The sequence below is a fragment of the Ochotona princeps genome, chromosome 1, assembly GCF_030435755.1.
Source record: "Ochotona princeps isolate mOchPri1 chromosome 1, mOchPri1.hap1, whole genome shotgun sequence".
NCBI classification, from domain to species: domain Eukaryota; kingdom Metazoa; phylum Chordata; class Mammalia; order Lagomorpha; family Ochotonidae; genus Ochotona; species Ochotona princeps.
This window is the reverse complement of record NC_080832.1, coordinates 115,922,433-115,940,113: the sequence shown is the minus strand read 5'-3', so window position 1 is coordinate 115,940,113 and position 17,681 is coordinate 115,922,433. Positions and strand designations below refer to the sequence as shown.

The 17,681-nt window shown below is 53.5% G+C and overlaps 1 protein-coding gene across 7 annotated transcripts in view; it reads right to left on the bottom strand.

Moving 5' to 3' along the window:
• Positions 1–8,487: 8,487 nt before the first annotated feature.
• Positions 8,488–17,681, bottom strand: part of LOC101527525 (putative HLA class I histocompatibility antigen, alpha chain H) — a 129,346-nt gene continuing 120,152 nt past the window's right edge. For 2 of the 7 annotated variants that reach the window (XM_058665792.1, XM_058665832.1), the window contains one exon: positions 8,488–8,751. Coding sequence is in view for 5 of the 7 variants with exons in the window: in XM_058665832.1 (XP_058521815.1) it covers positions 8,747–8,751 (5 nt within the window). In the remaining 2 variants the exon portion in view is untranslated. Of the gene's footprint in view, positions 8,752–8,894; positions 8,942–8,962; positions 9,058–9,090; positions 9,124–9,496; positions 9,611–9,695; positions 9,972–10,513; positions 10,790–10,982; positions 11,262–11,546; positions 11,694–17,681 lie in introns of those variants that run through there. The other 5 variants (XM_012930804.3, XM_058665823.1, XM_058665814.1 and 2 more) reach the window with 5 other exon arrangements.

Here is a 17,681-nt window from a genome sequence, read left to right as displayed (position 1 = left end):
GTGGAGTCCAGCTGAAACCAGGAGCCAGGAGCCTCTTCCAGGGCCTTTTGATTGGTTTTTGTCTATGCTTTAAGTTAAGAATTCCACTTCATTTCCTCTATTTACTCCTGGCCTGTGTGTATCCAGGTTTCCCACAATTATTGATCTAAAAATATACTGACCCTTTGAGGGCTCTGCCTCCTCTTTATCTCCTTGCATCTTTCTCATTCTGAATTCCTCTGGGGCTACACCTTCCCTGCCCCCACTGGATCCAGGATGATCCTTCCCCAGGGGAGCAACTCCCATCTCCTCACCTCCTCTCCCCTTCCTGCCCGAATTCCCCAGGCTCTCTGGCTATGGGTGCCCTGGCCTCTGCAGCCTCTGCAGCCCCTGCCTTCCACCTTGGAGTCCTGCTCTGCCTGCGCCCTTGTCTTCCTCCCTGTCACTAGGGCCACCGGAGCTGCCAGCCCTGCGGAGCTGCCTATTCTGGCAGAGAGCTGAGTTTTCCCCCTGGTTTTGTCTGGGCTGGGGTGAGGATGAGGGTCCTGGGGAGTGGACAGGTGAAACTTCTCAGTGGGCATAGGGAAAGGGAAGAGTCACCGTGGGCAGGGCGGGCGGGTGCTCCCTGCAGGAAACGTTGTCTGAGAGAACAGGGCCTTCAGGGATTCCCAGCGCAACTCCAGCCCTTCCTCTCCTGTCAACGTGGGCAGGGCAGTGTGGGCAGAATTGGCTCACAGCCCTGCTGTGCAGATCCCACAGTGTTGAGTCGCCACTTGAGCAGGGCGTCCCGGGCCACAGGCTGGTTGAGAGCTCTGTGACACCTGTGCTCCCCTGTCCATAGGACTCTGTCCCAGGAAGCCGGGCCGTGCCAGCGTCTTAGGCGCTGCTGCAACAGTCTTGCTGCTGCAGGGAGTCAGGGACTCAGGTGCCCACGGTCACCGTCCGGGTATCTCTGTTAGGACTTCGCCCAGATGGTAGAGCAGGAAGGAGCAGTGCTGTCCCTCTCCCTGCCCCACCTCCCAGGGAGCACAGGGGTCGGGGTCACCTTCTTACCAGCCCCTCCCAGGCCTTGGCAGTGTCCCTAGCCTTGAACAAGACCTGCAGTGCAGTCCCACAGGCTCTGTTGCCACAAGGACTTCTGATTGAAAACACTACCTTGCTTTGCATTTGAGGGCTTGGAGTCTTGGACCCCAGCAGTTCCTCAGGTCAGGGATGGCCTGCCCGACGGGAGGGGGAACCTTCCATTCCTGAGGAACACTAGGGAGCAGAGGTTCAGCTGCTCCAAGGGCCACTGTGGGGCATCAGGCTCTCAGGCAGTGCACTGTGGTGCCACAGGGCAGCTCTGGATGGGGTGGGTCTGGGCAGGTGGCTGACTGGCAGGGCGAGGGGAAGGTCACTTCCTCAATCTCCTGCACATTCAGGCCTTGTTTTCCTGTCACCAAGTGCCCAGCTGCCTGGGCCCCTTGCTGCTCCTGCTCTGGTAGCTGCCAATCCTCCCTGGGTCATCTGCCACAGGAAATCACCTCCGGAAGCCCCAGGGGAGCCCTGTGGGGAGTGGGGAGGTGGGAGCCTCTCTGGGAGATGAGTCCCCTGGCACTTCTCCAACACAGTGTGGAGGGGGTGATAAGGACTGAAGATGGAAGTTGGGGTCTTTGTGAGGGGAACAGGAGCCACATCTCTCCACACAGGCTCAGTGCAAGCAAAGCCAGGGTGGTGCCAGGGCCCCCAGGTCCCTGGAGGTCAGGCTGAGTGTGGGGTAGTGACCACAGCATCCCAACAGCCAGGCCCTGACCTCATCCTGTGTGTTGGACAGTGTATCCGTCCTCCCTTCCCCCACCTCCCTGGGACCTGACTAAGCCTGTTCCCAGCCTCCAGGTAGTTGTTGATGCCTTGTGATTGCCTCCTTGAGAGGCTGCCTGGGTTAGAGGAATGGGGAGTGCCAGCGGGGGGAGGGTGTTGTCTGTGCCAGTGCAGATCCAGTGTGGAGCATGGGCTGGGCGTGGGTCAGGGCCATGGGCCTGGGTGTCTGTGTGGGGCCTCTCCTCCAGTGTGGGCTGCCCTCTACACTCTCTCATCCATGACCCCAGTTTCATAATCAGGCAGTCCCTGTGGCCTGTGTACCACAGGAGGTCATGGCCCTGTGTCACAGCCAGGAGACCCTGTCAAGGTAACAGTCCCAGAAGGTCAGGGCAGCTGGGAGGTGGCTCCTGTCCTCTCCTTGGCCTTTCCCATGGAGGACATGTCATTTCTGGTTCCCTGTGAGGAAGCATGCAGTGAGGGAAGGATTGCTCAGGATTTCTGCTCTAGTCCTGGTAGCCCTTACAAGGCCCTCTCTCAGGGGACAGGCCCCCTAAGGTGTCCTCCACCCCCAGGGCTGTGAGCAGAAGAAATGGATCAGGAACTCAGCATGGAGATCCCTGTCCGGGGGTGCCTGTCCTGAGGGTGGTGATGGCAGAGACCAGCTGAGGGCATGGAGGGCAGGCAGAATCCCTCAGTCTCCACAGGAAAGAGGATGCACTGAGGGTTGTGGGCGGGCTGGGTTTGTTTTAGGACATGGCAGTATGGCCAAGGAGCCCCAGGCCTGTAGCAGCCTGTGGGTGCACATGTGCAGGGGCAGGTGGGCAAAGCACAGCACAGCTTGGAAGCTGGCAGAGTGGAGCGTGGCAACCTCCTTGGCCTAGGGTGACCCCGTCAGGGCAGGGCTAGTTCAGGCAGCCCAGGGTTGCTGCTCTGGGCCTGTGGTGCCCCAGCACCACACTGTGGGTGGGAGGGGCTGGCTCAGGGCTGGGGAGGGAGAGGAGGCTGAGTGCAGCTTGGGCAGGGCAGGGCAGCATGCAGAGGGTGTGGCCTGTTGGAGGGGCCCCAGCAGAAGGAGTGAGTGTGAACCTCTTTGGGTCAGGAGGACATGTTCAAGGCCCTGTGGACATGTGGGGACTGCTCTTGGATCTTGTCCTTCACCTTGTGACCCTCAGGTCCCTTGCTCTGGTGGTGACAGCAATGGCAGGATTCCATATGGACAGTGTTGCATGAGAGTCGCCAGAGCTGACAAAGGGGGTGATACAAGCGCTTGTGGGAAATCAGCATCCTCTCCACCAGGGCTGGGTGTGAGTTTTGAGTGGCTGAGAGAGGGGGAGGTCCTGAGTGGGTAAAATGCCTCCCTGGAACATTGGTGCTCTGTCCTGCAGTCTGTGAGCCTGTCTGTTCCAGGTGACCAGCAGGTGGTGCCACAAGACCATGCCAAGAGAAATCCAAGCTGGCAGGCCATGCTGTCTACTGTGTCCCCTGGTTCCACTTGAGACAGCCTACCATCTGCAGAGAGAGGCCTGCTTGCCCCATGCTGTGGTCTCATCAACAACATCCTGAGCCCTTCTATTTCCTTATCTCCTAATTGTAAAAAATGGGAACAGCATTGTGGCACTTTGGGTAAAGCTGTTGATGCAATGCCAGGATCCCATATGGGTGCCAGTTTGTATTATGGCTACTCCACTTTCAACCCAGCTCCCTGTATAGCCTGGGAAAGCAGCAGATGATGGCCCAAGTCCTTGAGCCCCTGTACCCACATGGGAGACCCTGATGAAGCTCCTGGCACCTGGCTTCAGATCGGCTCAGCTCTGGTCATTGTGGCGATTGCTGAGTGAACCAGCAAGAGGAAGAATCTCTCCATTTGTCCTTTTCCGACTGCAAATTTGCCTTTCAAAATTAAAAAAAAAATGTTTACAAAAAAATCTTTAAAAGCAAACAAAGAAAAAAGATGCCAGCCTTGTGAAACAGTGTGTTAAAATTCATCTTATTATGAAGGTGTCATTTATACATCCAAAATATAGAAATCTAGGAAACAAAATGGAAGGAATTGCATTTCTCCATGTGTCAGTGTGGATTAAAGAATTCGCAATTGTGAGTGAGTGCAGCTGTGCCATATGGGTTATGCAAGATGTGTGTAACCCTGTGTATGGTGGGGAAATGTATGTATTGGCAGATCTGGGAGGTTCAGGTGTGAGGGCGGTGCAGAGGCGGGGCTTCATTTCCATGGAGACACAGGTGCAGTAGTCTGTGCAGGCCCCAGGGACAAGGACCACAAGGTCCTACAGAGCAGGAGGGGCTGGTCCTGTTGCAGAGACATCTGGGCGTGGTTCAGGGCTGGTGCTGCAGAATGCCTACTCTGAGAGGGGCCCTGTGCAGGGACAGAGCTGGGGTGAGCTATGGAATGGGGCGGGGCCTGGGATTCTGGTGATGAAGAGAAGGGTCAGTGCTCCTGGGAGGGGCCCTGATGGGAAGGAGGGACTGAATCAGTGAGGAATTAATGAGGTGGACACACAGGGAGTAGCCCAGCAGCTGCCACCTCTAGGTCAGCCTGTGTGGGTGTGAGGGGTCTCTGTCCTTCTTTCCTGCTGTTCCTGCTTGCTCCTGGCTCCTCCTGGCAGCTCCGTGGGGACAGACCCTCCCAGGCCAGGCAGTGCAGGCAGTGGTGGCAGAGAGCTCCGGATCTCCTGTGACACAGCCTGAGCTGGGCTAGGAGTTTTACCTGCAGCAGGAGTGGACCAGGGCCTGCCTATGAGCAGGAGAGAATGAGGGGCTCTTGAGGGTCTCCCTGGGTCCTTGAAATCCAGAAAGGAGGTGGGAGTAGAGTTTGTTCAGACACCATGCAAGGAGTACCTGCTGGTGTGTGCTATTGTATATTACTCAGTGTTGTCTCACACATTGCTGCACGTGAGTTAGATGCTTTGATACCCCAAGTTTGATTGACCTTAAAATATCACTTACAGTACTAAACTGTCATCAGCCATAAACCTTCACATCTTGGCAGTTTTACTTTTATTTGCATCAAGTTGATAAATACCTGTGGTTGAAAGAGTTCGTTATTTTTCAGGATTTCTTATGAGAGGCTGGCATTGTGGTGTAACATGGAAAGCTGCTGCCAGCAATGCCAGTGTCCCATATGGCCATTGAACAGAGTCCTGTGTGCTCCACTTCTCAGTCAGCTCCCTGCACTTGTGCCTGGAAGAGCAGCAGAAGCTGGCCTGGCTGCTGGGACCCTGCAGCCATCAGGGAGAAGGAAGAAGCTGGTGGATCTGCTTTGGCCTGACCCACCCTGGCTTAGTGACCATCTGGGGAGTGAACCAGTAGGTGTGAGATTTCTAACATTAGCTGCTAGGGCACAGCACCAGGCCCTTTGGTTTTGTTTGTTTTAAGATTTGTTTTTGGTCCCGGCGTGGTGGCCTAGCAGCTAAAAACCTCGCCTTGAATGCACCGGGATCCCATATTGGTGCTGGTTCTAATCCTGGCAGCTCCACTTCCCATCCAGCTCCCTGCTTGTGGCCTGGGATGAGGTTGCCTATACTGGATGTGACTGCAGCACCCAACCAGCACGCGCGAGATCCAGGAAGGGAGGGGCAGAGCCCGTGGACGGATTAAGGGGCTGGTCCCCTCGCGGGACAGCTACTCCCACTGGAGAGCTTGGGCTGGGATGGGGGACAGATCAGACTAAGCAAGGCTGCAACACCTGTGCGCTGCACGTGGACTAGATCAGGGAAAAGCCAGGCTAGGTAGATTATTCCTGCTGGTGCAAGCATAAATGAGAGAGGGTGAGGGATGTTTGGGCTTAGCCGCAGCATCAGCTGGCAGAAGCTGGCACTAGGGACTAATTCTGTCAAGTCAAATCACAGAACCACCCGAAGAGTGCATAAACCGGGAGTGAGAGAGACCTGGGAGGAAACAGTGGGTTCCCCCCTCTTGGGTCACTACTCCCACGGGAGGGCATGAAAACTTAGACGGGGGCTGGGGTAGCTAGACAGAGAGGCACTCAACAACATCCGTGAGGGCTGGAGAGTTGAGTTGGTTAGATGGAACTAAGCTTTAATACCCACTGACAAGTACAAGAGCCAAATAGGATGTGGGACAGACTGGACTAGTCTACTATACATACTGGCAAACCAGGGTAGGGGGCGGGCCTGGTGGGGGTTATTGTGGGTCGCCCCGACTAGGCTGCAGCTCCCACTGGTTGATGCAAGGGCCAAGTGTGTGCTGGGCAGAGCCAGGCTGGACTGCAACACCCATTGGTTCCAGTGGAAATCAGGACTGAAAACAGAACCAACACAGCGATTGCAACCACCAGCTTATCGTGGCAATGGACTGTGCTGGGCCCTGTGCTTGCTAGAGCATACAAGAATCTGGTCTGGGAATACCTCAAAGTTTCTTTGGAGATCTCCCCAATCGAACTGCTGGACTCAGAACCCTAGCCAAGAAAAGACAGAGGACAGAGCAAGTCAATCAACCACCTCAGCTATATGTTGGCAGCGAAATACTGGGCAAATGAAGACTCTAGGATTGACTGTGTCAATCAGTGGACGACCTCATCGAGTGAAACTGGCAGCGATTCAGAACTGGAGAACTATTAAAACCATTTGAGCAAGGATCTCAGAGCATGCCCCACATCCGGGACTTGGGGTGGGTGGGAAACTGGGTGTGGCTTCTCCGTCAATATCCCCCTTTACCTCAGATACATGATGGAAACAATATGGACATAATGCTATTACCCACTTCCCTATACCCCCTGAACCTTTTTTTTTTTTTTTACCGTAATTAACTATGTAAAGATTGTCAACAAAAATACAATTAAAATATATATATATATATATATATATAAAACAGAGAGACATAGATGTAGCTGGACTGCCTGCACCAGGTCTCTGCCAGAGCAGCCCCTCACTGTGTAGGGTCCAGGTGTGCTCACATGACCATCTTTCAGGGGAGGTTGAGGTCCAGGTGGAGTCCTGTCTCCCCTCCTGCTGCCAGAATGTGCTCTGAGGGTGGCACTGTCAGCACCCACTTGAGCCACATGCAGATGCCCTGCCCACTACAGACTGTCCCAGCCCACCCAGTGCTCGCAGGATCCCCTCAGCATGTCTGTGGTCTGTGGTTCTTACAGCGACCCTAGCCCTGCAGGTTGTCGGGCTGTGGCTTGTCCTCTCCTTTCACCCCTGCCCCACTTAACCCTGCAGGCCCAGGACCTGTTCTTGTGCCCTCTCTCATCACTCTCACTCACTGCCTGGGTGCTCCATCTCTGCTCCTGATGGCAAATGTGGTCCATATGGAGCCACTTCCTCAGTATGTTTCTCCTGCAGACATTTTCCCTCGTCACCTGACTCGTGGTCACTGCCAGCCCTGCAGTGTCATTCACTTCTCACCAACATCCTGGCTCCCACTGCTCCTGCACTGAATGTCTCCATGGCCCTCCCTCGCATCTTCCGACCAGTTGCCCTTCTCCCACTGTGATGCCATGCCCATACTGGCACAGCCTGAAGCCCTGGGTGTCCTCCTCAACTCCTCCTCTTTCCCTGGATGCAGTCCACAGGAAGGGCTGTGCATCCATCTGCAGAAGGATCCAGATTCTCATCTCTCCCACTCTGCCCACGCCCATGCACACCCATCTCAGTGACTGGCATCCCTGCCTGAACACGGCAGGAGACGCTAGAGCTTTGTCTGTAGCCTCGCATTCTTCAGCCCCGTCCTCACGCAGCAGCCAGGGCGGTCCCTGGACAGAAGGTGCACACGTCCCTCCTCTGCTCGGAGCTGTCAAGTGGCTCCCACCTCACTAAGCCAGGGCTGAGCCTTCCAGTGAGTGCGCAGCCTGTTGGACAGTGGTGCCCCGACCCAGCCTTCCTGAAGGCTCCCTGCTCTGCACAGACTCATTCCAGCCCAGGGCATTTGCACTGGCTGTCCCCTGCCTGCACAGCACCTGCCCAGACACCTTTGCAGATGACTCATTGTGTCCTTCCAACCTTCCTCAGGGTCACCCCCTCAGAGCAATGCACACTGACCATGTTGGTGAGACAGCCAGCTGCCCTGCCACTCATGCCCACTCTGGACTACCTTGCCCAGCACTGGGTCTGACCCAGCAAAGTCAGCTGAGTGATGAGCATGTAGCACCTGCCCCTTCCAGACCCCATGGTGCATTAGCGGAGCCTGAGACAGAGGCTGCTTGTGGACGCTACTGAGCAGATCCCCTCCTGCTGGTGTCCCCCGGCCTGTGCTTTCTCTCAAGTGTCCTCTGCTCTCCTGCTTCCCTCCTACACTGTGTCCTGCACACAGAAGTAAAGGCCACCAGAGCTCACACACAGGAAGAGGAGGTGCAATCAGCCAATGACACTAAGGAGCAAAATGAACATAGGATGATGGGGCTGAGGGATGAACTTAAGCCCTAGATTTGGCGGCCATGGCCCCATGCAGCCTCCATTGCCTCAGGTCCATGAGACAGGGCAGCCTGGCCACGGCTGAGTGCTGTGATGGCACATGTTGGTGGGCATTTCCTACCAGAGATACCAAGACACTGGGGCAGCTGAGTTGGGTCAGCAGTGACCACGGGAAAGTCTGATGGGCTGAGCACTGCCTGGGCACAGCCCTGTCCTCACCCAGGGGCTCCCAGCCTCTCCTGTCCCCACCTGCAACAGACTCAACACAGGAAGGCTCTTGGTGCTTCTCTTTATTTTCTCTGTCAAATTGTTGAATTTCCACTTTTAATTTTCCCACCCACACCTTGTGATTGAAATTGGAAAGAATGAATTGCACTGGCAAGGATGAAGCTGCAGCAGATGCGCCTGACTTGAGACAGGGACAGAGGTGCCCGTGCTGGGCTGGGAGGGCCAGGCTCCCACCTCACACTGTGCCCACAGGAACACACTTAGATGTCTTGGCAGGAAGGGAGGGCAGGGCTTTTTGAAGAAAACCAAGATGAGGACTTCAGCATGTCTGTTGCAACAAGGCGGTTGTCTCACACTACAGAAACAAGGTGAAAAATTGAGGTTATTGTATATGGGGACAGAGACAGCACAGCACACTGTGCAAATGCTCAGATTCAAGGAATCCCCCCAGTCCCTCTGCGTCCCCTCACCAGGCCCCCTCTCTCCTCCAGGTCTCACCTTTCACACTCCCAGAGAGGAGTCAGAGCCCTGGGAACTGTCCCCACCTGGGAGAACCAATCAGGACTTGGTGAGAGCCCCGGGGGTGTGGCTGGGGGAGGAGCTACAGGGTGGGCGGGGCAGCACCTCCAGGGGCAACTGACTATAGCAAGGGCTTTGAGGACTCCCCCACTCTCAAACACACCCCAGTGCTTACCTGAAGCCTTAGTGTAGTTTCCTCCTTTCCCACCTGTGAGAGAAAACATCCAGTGAGAGGCAGGAAGAAGGCAGGGCCAGAGGACTAGTTCATCTCAGAGAAGATTCCAGAACTGTGGTTGGAGACCCAGAAAAGGGTCAGGAGGTGCCTCTCCTGGAGGTGTGTCCTCACCTGGGACCTGCCCCTGACCTGGGGCTGCTGGAGCTCAGGTCCCTGTGAGCAGAGTCATCCCCGTGGAGTGTCTGTCCTCCACCTTCACTTGTGCTTCACACCAGAGCCAGTGTGAGCAACCTGGGACTCAGCTAGGGGTACAGGTGTGTGTGCACAGTGCTTCCCAGGAACAGGGTAGGGGGAACCTTCTCTCTGGGGGACAGGGGACTCAGACCCAGCCCTCACCCTGCCCTACCTGAGCGCCTTCTCTTCATCATCACAACAGTGACCACAGCTCCAGTGAGCACAGCTGCCAGGAGAACCAGGCCAGCGATGACTCCCCACATGGGCACAGTGGGCTGAGGAGGCTCTGAGAAGGGAAGAGAAAATAAGGGGCTCTGACACCAGGCTCAGCCCCGTCCCTGCTGAAGGCTCTGCCCTCCTGCCCTCCTTACCCCATCTCAGGGTGAGGGTCTCAGGCAGCCCCTCATGCTCCACGTGGCATGTGTAACTCTGTTCCTCTCCAGAAGGCACCAGCACAGCTGCCCACTTCTGGAAGGTTCCATCCCCTGCAGGCCTGGTCTCCACCAGTTCAGTGTCCTGGGTCAGGTCCTTCCCATCTCGCTGCCAGGTGAGTGTGATGTCCTTGGGGTAGAAGCCCAGGGCCCAGCACCTCAGGGTGGCCTTCTGGTCAGAGACTGGGTGGTGAGTCACATGTGCTGTGGGTGGGTCTGAGGGAAGATTTGCAAAATTCAGGCCTTTCATGTTCTTCCCCTGACACTAAAGTTACACTCAGTGACCTTCCTGAGAGTGGACTGCAGAATGGGGTGGTGGAGGAAGTCAAAACCCTGACCTGGCCTGGATATAGACAGTGAGATACTCTAGTGTTTGGAAAGTAGTAGAATCAGGTATCTGGCTAGGGTAGGAGGGCCCAGGTCTCTGAGGGGAAGATAGCCTGGAATGAAACCTCCCAGGACACTGGCTTGAGGCTGAGGACAGGCCTGAGAGGGGTGATGATCACAAAGCCTTGGTGGAGTCCAGGGCACCAACAGAGTTATTTCAAGAACTTTCTCTGCCTTACCCCTGTCCGTCCCCAGGTCCCTCTTCTCCAGAGGGAACAGCGGATCTCTGGCTCTGAACCTCAAACCCAGGTGGACGTCCCTGCTGTGGCCATCAGGAGAGGGGGACACTGGCCTGGCTCCCACTTTCCTCCCCTCCTTGCCTCCCCAGCCCGGGGAGGTGGGTGAGGGCGGCCCCTCCCAGCCCCGCGCACCTGCTCTCTTCAGAGTTTCCTTTCCCATCTCCAGGTATCTGTGCAGCCACTCCACGCACGTGCCCTCCAGGTAGGCCCTGTAGTGCTCAGCATCACCCGCAGCCTCCCACTTGCGCTTGGTCTTCTGAGCCGCCATGTCGGCCGCGGTCCAGGAGCGCAGGTCCTCATTCAGGGCGATGTAGTCAGTGCCGTCATAGGCGAACTGCCTGTACCCGCGGAGGAGGCGTCCGTCCGCCCCGACCTCGCAGCCGTACATCTTCTGGATCGTGTGAGAGCCTGTCCCCGCCCGCGGTCAGCCCTGGCCACGCAGCTCCGCCCCCGCCCTCACCGACCCGCGGGGATTTCCACTGAAACCGAAAACGAAACCCGGGCGTGTCCCGCGGGCTCCTCCCGCCGAGGGTCTCCGCGGGGAGCGCAGTCTCGGGGTGGGGGGACCTGGGCGCACGTGGGGAGGGGTCGGGTCACTCACCGGCCTCGCTCTGGTTGTAGTAGCCGCGCAGGTTGTTCAGGCTCTCGCGGTAAACCTGTTCGTTGTTCTTGGAGATCTGTGTCTCCTGGTCCCAGTACTCCTGATCCACCTGATCCACCTGCCGAATCCACGCCGTCCGCGGCTCCATCCTCGGGTTCTCGGCGTCGCTGTCGAAGCGCACGAACTGCGTGTCGTCCACGTAGCCCACGGAGATGAAGCGGGGCTTCCCGAGGTCGGGCCGGGACACGGAGGTGTGGAAATAGTTCATGGAGTGGGAGCCTGGGGGAGAGAGGGGCCGAGACCAGGACTGACCCCGCCCGGAGCGGGACCCTTGGGACGGAGGAGTGCGGAGCTGGGTTAGGGAGGAGACTAAGGAAGTGTGGGGACCGCGACAGGATGAGGAGAGGAGAGGAGAGGGTCTTAATAAGCCGGGGTACGGGTGAGATCGCGAGGTGTAGGGGATGTGTGTTCAAGGAAAGGCGACTTCCCGGGGTCCTGTGTCCCACTCAGGGCTCCCCTCGCTCCTGCCCCGCAGAGCCCGTCTCCCTCCCGACCCGCACTCACCCGCCCGGGTCTCGGTCCGGGCCAGGGCCCCCGCGAGCAGCAGGAGGAGGGTCCGGGGCGCCATGGACCCCATTCTGGACGGCTGAGAGGAGTCCGATGCTGAAGCCTCGCAGGCTACTTTATAGAAGGGATAGGACGACGCTGATTGGCTCGTCTGGAAGCCGCTCGCCCAATGGGAGTGCGAGGTGTGCCCGCGTCACGCGTGTCCGGGCAGAAGGAGCTCACTCAGGTTGTGAGAGGGGAAGTGACCCTGGAGGAGGTGGGGACTCCCTGCTCTTGCTTCCCTGGCCCAGACCTGCCCTGGGACTGAGAGCCTGAGGGCCAGGCGGGTACCAGGAACTGTGCCCTGACCCTGTGCCCGGCTGCCCAGGCCTGTGTGCTGTCCCCTCCCTGAGGATAGGCCCAGGGCCGGCTGAGGAATCCTGAGAGACCTGATCAGGAAGTGCCCAGTTTTATTTGCCTAGTGTTGTGATTATTTATCCCTAGGCCTGTGCATGTTTTATTATTCAGTTTGATCCACATCAGGAGTACATTAGATTTTGGGCAGCCCCACAGGATGCATTAAATACAGAATGCTGGGATCCCAGCTGGGCTCTGTGAAGGTTCATGTTAATATTCAGGGCACAGCAAGTTGAGACCTGGGCACCTGCTGCTTTAGAATCCTGAGCTCAGGGCCCTAGGCAATGCCCAGCGGCTAAAGTTCTCACCTTGAACATGCCAGGATCCCATATGGGCGCCGGTTCTAATCCTGGCAGCTCCACTTCCCATCCAGCTCCCTGCTTGTGGCCTGGGAAGGCAGTTGAGGACAGCCCAAAGCCTTGGGGCCCTGCAGCCGGGTGTGAGACCCAAAAGAGCCTCCTTGCTCTTAGCTTCGGATTGGCTCAGCTCCAGCCATTTGTGGCCAATTGGGAAGGAGTCATCAGATGGAAGGTTTTCCTCTCTGTCTCTCCTCCTCTCTGTGTATCTGACTTTATAATAATAAAAAAAAAAATCTTAGAGAAAAAAAAAAGAATTCTGACCTCTGTCCTCTGTCCTCACCTCCTCTCAGTCCTCCCCCATCATTTCCTCCTCTCCTTATGGTTCTCCCCCCACCCCCCAGTCCTGAACTGGGGCACTAGCAGGGTCCCTCTCCTGCCACCCAGGGACAGTCATTCCCGCTGTGGTCAGCTGCCTTGCTGATGTGAGTCAGGCTGATCATTGCTTCATGAAAACAGCCCAGCAGCAGCCTTTGCTGTGGGTCAGTGAGTTCAATGTCATTTGCAAGGCCAGCATTACGCATGCTGGGGCTTCTTGGAGTCCAGGCTGTTCTGCTTCCATCCATCTTCCTGTTGATGTACCTGGGAAGGCAGAGAAAATCCCCAAGGGATTTCTCACCCACTGGTTCACTCTCCAAAGGCTGCAGGGCATTCGGGGGTCACACAGGTGTTTTCATTTGGAATGCTTGGGTTGCAGGTGGCAGCTTAACCTGCCCAGTGCCACAGTTCCTTTCCTAACCCTGCCTTTCGTATATACAAGTAGGCTGTTAGATGACCGATTGAAATAGCTCCATCTCACTTAGAGAAACCTCTAGACCATAGGGCCCATAAACAGAGACTTAGGCTGTTGGTCAAAGCTGTAACCCCAGCACATGGTGATACACACTGACAAAAGGCACTCAGTTGATCCAAAGAGTGAAATAAAACTGTATCAGTGTTTAATTGCATCATGTGACAAGTATAAAGAACAGTGCAACAAACATTAGGGAAGGTTTTGTCTCATGTGAGAAGTGTTCACCAGAGTTCACGAATCCCTCCAGCAAGGATGACACTTCCCTGGGTGTCAGGTGCACACTGGGACCCTGGCATTGCTAGCTTTCCATTCCTGCATCACAGGTTACCACACCTGGGTGTTCAGAACCACACTCCTTCCTGTTCCCATTCCCTGGTCAGAGTCCAAGCCTGGTGTGGCCGTGCTCTCTGGACAGGCGCTCACAGAGCTGAGTTGTCCTGTTGAGGTTGGAGTCCTCCTCCAGCCTGCTTGGAGCTTGGGGCAGAGTCCAGCTCCTTGCAGGTTGAGGCCTGGGGTCCTGTTTGTGGGACAGCTGTCAGGGTTCAGGGGGGATCAACTCCCACAGCCAGGGCACCCACCTATTCTGTCCGAGGATCCTCAGAGTCAGGGACTGGGGGAGGTCATGCCTGACACTGAATCCCTCCCATGCTCAGTCCTTCTCTTTGTCTTGGTCACAACTCCTTTAACTCCCCTACTTCTCTGGCCTCCAGTCTTAACATTCTGTGTTGAAAATATATTGTTTCCATTTTTAGCTCCCACATGAGAGACAGCATGCAGTGTTTGTTTTAGTGTCTGGCTCATTTCACTCAACATCATGTCCTCCAGTTCCAACCATTTGGATGCAAATGACAAGACATCACTCTTTGTGTAGCTGAATAGTATTCTATTGTGTGTGAAAACAAAATTTTCTGTATCCATTCATCTGATGATGGACATCTTATTTATTTCAAATCTTGGCCATTGTGAGCAGTGCTGCTCTAAGCAGTGGAGCAAGTTCCACTGTGACACAATGAGTTCAGGTCTCCTGTTGTGTGTCCAGTAATGAGATTTCCGGATCATATGGAAGTTCAAAGATTCAAAAAAATTTTCCACACTGTTTTGCACCATGGTTGCATTAATTTGCTTTCCTAATAATACTGTATATGATTTCCCCTTTACTACATCTATGCCAGCATTTGTTAAAACCAGAATAAACCAAAACAAACCAAACCAACCAGTCCAGTTAAGACACGGGCATAGGACCTACTAGGCAGTTGTCAAAAGAACTAGAAATGACCACTATATGGAAAATGCTCATCAGCACCAGTGTCAGGGAAATGCAAATGAAGACTCCAAGGAGATGTCCCCTGGCCCTGTCAGAATGGCTGTTACAGACACAGAGGGACAAACATGTGAATCTGTGCACAGGGAGAGCCCGGTCCTTTGAAGGGCTCCCCAGACGGGCCAGTCCAACCCAGAGTAACCCCGTCTCAGGGCCAACTATGGAGACCTTCATTTCATTTACAAAATCAATTCCCAGTTGCATCTTCGTCAGCAGTTGATTGAATCCAGGGATGTGTGCAACAGCCCAGGGGTGTGTATAGGGGCCACTATAGGGTCAGGCGGCCTGGCTTGGCTCTTCTTTTTTTGATGTTTAACTGAGTCCGGGTTGAAAATGTAAGGTCAACTATATTCTTGTAAACAGTAATGAAATGCATCCTGGTTAATCATGGTCATTCTTGTATCTTGAAGCCAAACGACACATTTTTATCTTTCAGTTTCTGTCAATTAAATTGCAATTATTTATCCTCTCTGGAAGCTGTTTTACATAGTATGGTGCATGATAAAAATTCCAGAATTTAACAACTGGAAATAATGAGCTAAATTTTATTGTCTCCCATAGTTTTATATGGATATGTTCGTCTATTTTCATTTGCTTGAAATGAAGGCTTCTGCTCAGACTGTCCCAGGGACCAGTGGGGCTGAGAGCCAGGGCTGCCCCTTCTGAGGCTGGGCTGTGGCGCCCTCTTGTGGTCACTGTTAGAAGCCTCAGGTCCTTTCCTCAGGGCTGTGTGTGTGCCAAGGCAGATGGCTTTTCTAGAGCTGTTGTAAGAAGAGAGAGAGAGAGAGAGAGAGAACAATGGGAGCTCCAACATGCTTAACGTCCTGATCCAGAGTTCATGCTAGGCCAGCCTCACGCTCAGGATTGGGATGTTAAGTCCCATGTATCCTGATCTACACACGCATGATTACTGTATGTGTTTCTGCACCCTGCAGCATTTTTCTTTTTCTTTTTTAATTAATTTATGTTTGTATTGATTACATCACATTATGTGACACAGTTTTATAGGCACTGGGATTCCCCCCCACCCTCCCCAACGCCCCGCCCCATGGTGGATTCCTCCACCTTGTTGCATTACCACACTTCAAATTCAGTTGAGATTCTTTCATTGCAAGCATCTACCAAGCATAAAGTCCAGCATCTTATGTCCAGATAAGATCAATGGTTTCTTGGGGAGACCATCTCTGATCTGAAGGTAGAGCCGGCAGAGTATCATCCCGATCAATTAAAAGCCCCGACATTACATCAGTAACAATTTATAACGTTATGGAATTAGTTGACATGGTATTGAGTAACCAATATGTTAAAAGAGAAAAAAAAAGAATTCAAGTTCTGAACCACAACCTGTGACTTCTACATTGACATTTCAATTATTAGTTTATATACAACCAGGTTCTATACACCTTAAAATGGCTATAGATTACTATTCAGCCATCTCATGACTATTTTAATTATAGTATTTAACAGTTCATAGCGTTGAAGCATGATTTTGCTGAACCTGGCTGTTTTTCGGATAGTCTAACTCTATAACTCCAACAAGACATATGTCAACAGTTTAGGTGAACATTTTAGGAGGGGTGTGCAGAGAAATCTTCAATACCCCAGTGAGGAGTAACTAATCTTTGTGTCCCACCCAGTGAGTTATAAATGCATCCCCGCTGACCATTTCCTGTCTGTTTCTAAGCTTTCCTTGTTGTTCTCGGTCTATCTATTCTAGTTTTTTTGTTTGTTTGTTTTGAGGGGTTTCTGGAGCGATCTGATGGTCATTACAAGAGAGGGTGGGGACCCAAAGTTGGAACCAGGCAAGGACCAGAGAAAGCTCCTCTCCCTAGCCTCTAAGGAAGTTTACTGTTCTGTTTCTGCGGACCGCTCAGGGCTCCTGCTTGTCGTTGCGATGACCTTGGATCCTGCAGGGCAGGATTTGGGCTTCTTCCATCCCATGTGGTAGATCCAGATGGGGGCGGGTGACCTCAGAGTTCGTGGTCTCCTTGACAGTAGGGATGTAGTCCTCGGTGCTCGTACTGATAGTCCTTGGTGAGGATCTGGGAGTCTTCAGGGTTGGGATACAAGCCTCCTTCTGTCCACCTGCTCCACTCTGGGGTCTCCCCCCTGCTCTGTGCATATGACCTCCTGTTAAGAGGTTGTTAGGATTGCTCCTGACTCCCCCCATATGCCTTTGTAGTTTTGCTATTCTCTAATGCTGATTCAAGTCTGTTCTCTATGAGTTACCAGTTATGATCCTAGTAAGTTATACTGCCCATCTTCCTCACACCTTCTAGGGTGATGTAAGATTTCTCCTCTCTCCCTCCCCATTTCTGAGTAGCATAGGGCCTTACAAGTACATTAGGTTTTACAATTCTTTGATGTAGATCATAAGCAATCTGCCTCATATCGATTGTTGGTTCATTGGTTACTTCACAATATCTTATTGCATGAGATACAGGCTGTTTGGGGTTGAAATAATGTCACTGTTTTTCGGGTTGACATCATTTCATAACAACCACATCAATAACAACAACAACAACATCAACAACAAATTATAGCACCCTGAAAAAATAAAGTGCCACCGAGTAATCAACACATGTGTGATAAAAAGGAAATACAGAAGTCTCTTGGGAAAAATGATGCCATCGTATACTTCATGAGCACGTGATGAATTCTGCTAGAGAGAAGAGATTATTTGGAAGCAACCAAACTGAGATTAAAAACATCAAAACACATGGAATACAGCCAAAAAAGCAAACAGACAATAAAAAAAAAAAACAGTATAGATTGGACTGTTGGAGTTACACTTTCCATGTTGGCTTCCTTATACGAGAGAGAATATATGGTATTTGTTCTCTTGTGATTGACTCATTTCACTGAGCATAATGGTTTCTAGTTGGAACCACCTGGTTGTAAATAGAATAATTTAATTCTTTTTTTTTTCATTTTATTACAGCCAGATATACAGAGAGGAGGAGAGACAGAGAGGAAGATCTTCCATCCGATGATTCACTCCCCAAGTGAGCTGCAACGGGCCAATGCGCACCAATCCGAAGCCGGGAACCAGGAACCTCTTCCGGGTCTCCCACGCGGGTGCAGGGTCCCAATGCATTGGGCCGTCCTCGACTGCTTTCCCAGGCCACAAGCAGGGAGCTGGATGGGAAGTGTTGCTGCCGGGATTAGAACCGGCACCCACATGGGATCTTGGGGCGTTCAAGGCGAGGACTTTAGCCGCTAAGCCATGCTGCCGGGCCCAATTTAATTCTTTTTAATAGCTGAAT